The sequence below is a fragment of the Opisthorchis viverrini genome (assembly GCF_000715545.1).
Source record: "Opisthorchis viverrini unplaced genomic scaffold opera_v5_105, whole genome shotgun sequence".
NCBI lineage: Eukaryota > Metazoa > Platyhelminthes > Trematoda > Opisthorchiida > Opisthorchiidae > Opisthorchis > Opisthorchis viverrini.
In genome coordinates this window covers 272,602-275,628 of record NW_008751759.1, presented here as the reverse complement: position 1 = coordinate 275,628, position 3,027 = coordinate 272,602, and the positions used below count along the sequence as shown (strand labels likewise).

The 3,027-nt window shown below is 46.7% G+C and overlaps 1 protein-coding gene across 1 annotated transcript in view; it reads left to right on the top strand.

Annotated features, from left to right (window-relative positions):
• The window catches only part of T265_05453 (hypothetical protein), a gene marked incomplete at both ends in the record, with an annotated part of 6,578 nt that extends 5,642 nt beyond the window's left edge, over positions 1–936 (top strand). Inside the window, 2 exons of the mRNA XM_009170464.1 lie at positions 287–439; positions 549–936. Of these exons, the coding sequence (XP_009168728.1) occupies positions 287–439; positions 549–936 (541 nt within the window). The remainder of the gene's footprint in view (positions 1–286; positions 440–548) is intronic.
• Between the last annotated feature and the right edge of the window lie 2,091 nt (positions 937–3,027).

Genomic DNA, 3,027 nt, shown 5'->3' with positions numbered 1-3,027 from the left:
ATCGCGTTGTACCCACAACGAGATAAATCGCTTGTTTATATATATATATATATATATATATATATATATCCAACGTAATCATTTCATTTACCAAAGCTGTCTTTGTGTAGTAACGGTATTTTTCTCAGCCTAGTTCTTGGTCTGGGCTTCTCAAGCTAGTGTTTACTTCAAAACAACCACCAAAGGTGCACATGGTATATCAACGCCCAAACGAAGTCAGGAACACTCGTACAGCGCTCCATAAATATATACCTTAAGCGGCAACAACTTTCGGGAAATTCTAAAGCGCTCTGGATGTGCCAGTAGGGACCGGCATTCGGACAGCACTGGATCCCGACTTTCGACAAATCAGGTTTCGGCCTGGTGCCGGGCCGGCAAGCGTCCCGAATTCCTGGCCAATCTTGCGTCGGATGGACTTTTCGCTCGCAGCAGCACCTGAGTGCGAGTGGTAAAGAGGGATCCGTATGAAGTTCCGCCTAAGACGTTGTTAGTGCTCCCCGGTTTCTGTTCATATGACCCATTTTCGGGTTATAATACAGCTTTTACAGGATCTCCCACCGTGATAAGTTACTAGAACATTGGGTATCAAAATGCAGTGGAGCTGGCAAAGAATATCAGAAATTTCGGGATTTCTCCGTAATACCCCCAGCAGTAAGCTCTCAACCGATCGAGAGTCTCCTCATTTATCTCTCGAACATCTCTCTTGGAACACCTCAGCGGCCCGTTCTGTGTACCTTGTACCCAAACAGACACTCAGCTAATTGTATGCGTCTAACAGTACACTGGTGTGTCAACAATCCTGTCAGTGTGCCCGGCCACCCTAACGGATATTTTTCAAGCTTCTACTTGCGTCTTCCCCCCAAACTCAAACATATTACTTCGGCAGCAAATTCCACATCATTACTCCAGAGTGGCCACCCTCTGATGGCAACTTAACCTTCTCATAAGCTAATGTTTCTGTCCTTCTTCAAGTCCCTATGGCTCCATCGTGCATGGCATACCATTTTGTGTTCTGAGGTATGGCGGTCAGTGCGTCGAACGCCTTGTTTTAAATGTCTTTTCCCAATCAGGCAAAAAGGAACTTGTCCGCTCCGAGTAAAAACAATCCACAGTCCGCCCCGCTTGGCACCAGCATCTAGAAAACCACTCCACACTTCATAGAGATGCAGTATAATTCTTTTTAAAATCCGAAACCTTGAAAGTCTGGCCAAGTGCCCCTATACCAAATTTCTCTCAGCTACAAACGCGGCACGATCTGTCAATGGCTACTGCTGAGGTAGAGCAAAGCCTACGTTATAATAATGTTTTTACTTTCAAACCCGTAGTGAACGTGCACGTTGAGTCTACAACCTAAACTCGGCGGGCAGCAGCAAAATGGGAGGGAAGGTGTAACCATCGAGACGTGCTTATTAAGTGAAAAGTAAGTTCCGCTATGGAAATAAAAAAAACAAGAACGATTGGCATGGGTACGACTGGTTCAATACTGGAGCCGACTGGCATTATCGGACCACACCGGAAGCTTGGTGAAACCTCACCTCCACATATACTGGCGGCCAGCTCAGACTCTTATGTGCCTTCACCATCCTGCTCACACTCTTCCATCCCAACTGTGAACCATTTTCGGATGCTAACCACCACCTTTTTCTGCACTTCAGTCTCCGGCACCTCCTGCCGATACGCATGATTTCATGTCCCAAGTACCTTCCCATCGTGTAGGAAACAATGGGTATGAGGTCCTACTATTTCAAGGATGAAGCCAGTTGTCATGAACTAATACTGAAATCACCGGTGGCCATGAGTGACCTTGGGCGGTTGAGTAAATGGCCAGCGTTAAAACAAGCAAAAAATGGAGATGAAGATGGAATATTTCAAGTTGGGAGCAAATAATAGGTTGTCTCAAAAATGTGGTGTATTATGAAACTAAATAGACTCGCTGGTTCCAATGTTGTGGGAAAGTCAGGTGCAAAGTATAGGTTTATTGGGAAATAGTGCTGATGCATAGGGCCAAACGAACACCGTATATGGAATTGAACTCGTGGATGGGGCAACTCAAAATTGCAGCAGAAATCCACGTTGATCAAATCCGAACGAAAGTTTCATCGGGTTAGGATGAAGTCGTTCCAGAGGCGGTTGAGAGGAGGTGAAAAAGTTGCTCGTAGATGCAATCACAGGTTCGAGTGGGTGAGTGGTTTTTGTCTAGACTGTGAAAAAAATACTTGCGAGATTGCCATCACACTTGGTATGACAGCGTCACAGGGTGGAGGCTGTGCCATCTTTTCCGATTCGAAACCTCGGACAACACCAACCGATGGTTCCAGCCTACAAGGGATTCCAGCGGCTATCTGGATCTCCATAGAACATAGCGAGCTGTATCTATCTACCACCTGTACCGTACACCGCTTTCGTAACTCACTTGTCCCGTATTGTATCCGCTGCACATGCCCTTCCTCATTTGTCTAAATTCGTGCTGGTTGACTCCAACCTACCGGATATTTCCTGGTCTCCCATTTTTGGCCCTACTCGTTACGCCTCACTGCATACTCAAGTTAGTTGGAAGGTTTGTCCCGGATTGCTCGCAGCTCCACCCGTGGCCAACCTGTCTTAGACCTAATATTTTCAAATTAGTGTCATCTGGCTACGACCGCAGTTGGTCCATGCTTTCCAGGTAGTGATCACTGCGTCATTTCCTGCAACGCGGTCCTCCGGGTCCCTCCCTCTTTCACCTCCTGACTCCGGAAGCTTTGCTGGCTTTTTCATCCTTGTCGGCCCCCGGGACTGGAAAGGCTTTTTTCTCTAGGCGAACGCATGGCGCATTTGTGATATCTTCTAACAAAACCCTTTGCCCTATCTCTACCTTGCTCCTTCAATTAAGAGTTTTCACCCTCGTAACCCTCGGTGTGGTAGTTCATTGCAAACCTTGGACAACAAAATACACCGGGCTGGCAGAGAATATCGGAAATCTCAGGATTTCTCAATAATACTCCCCACCAGCAAGCTCTCAACTGACCGAGGGTCTTTGTGGTCATT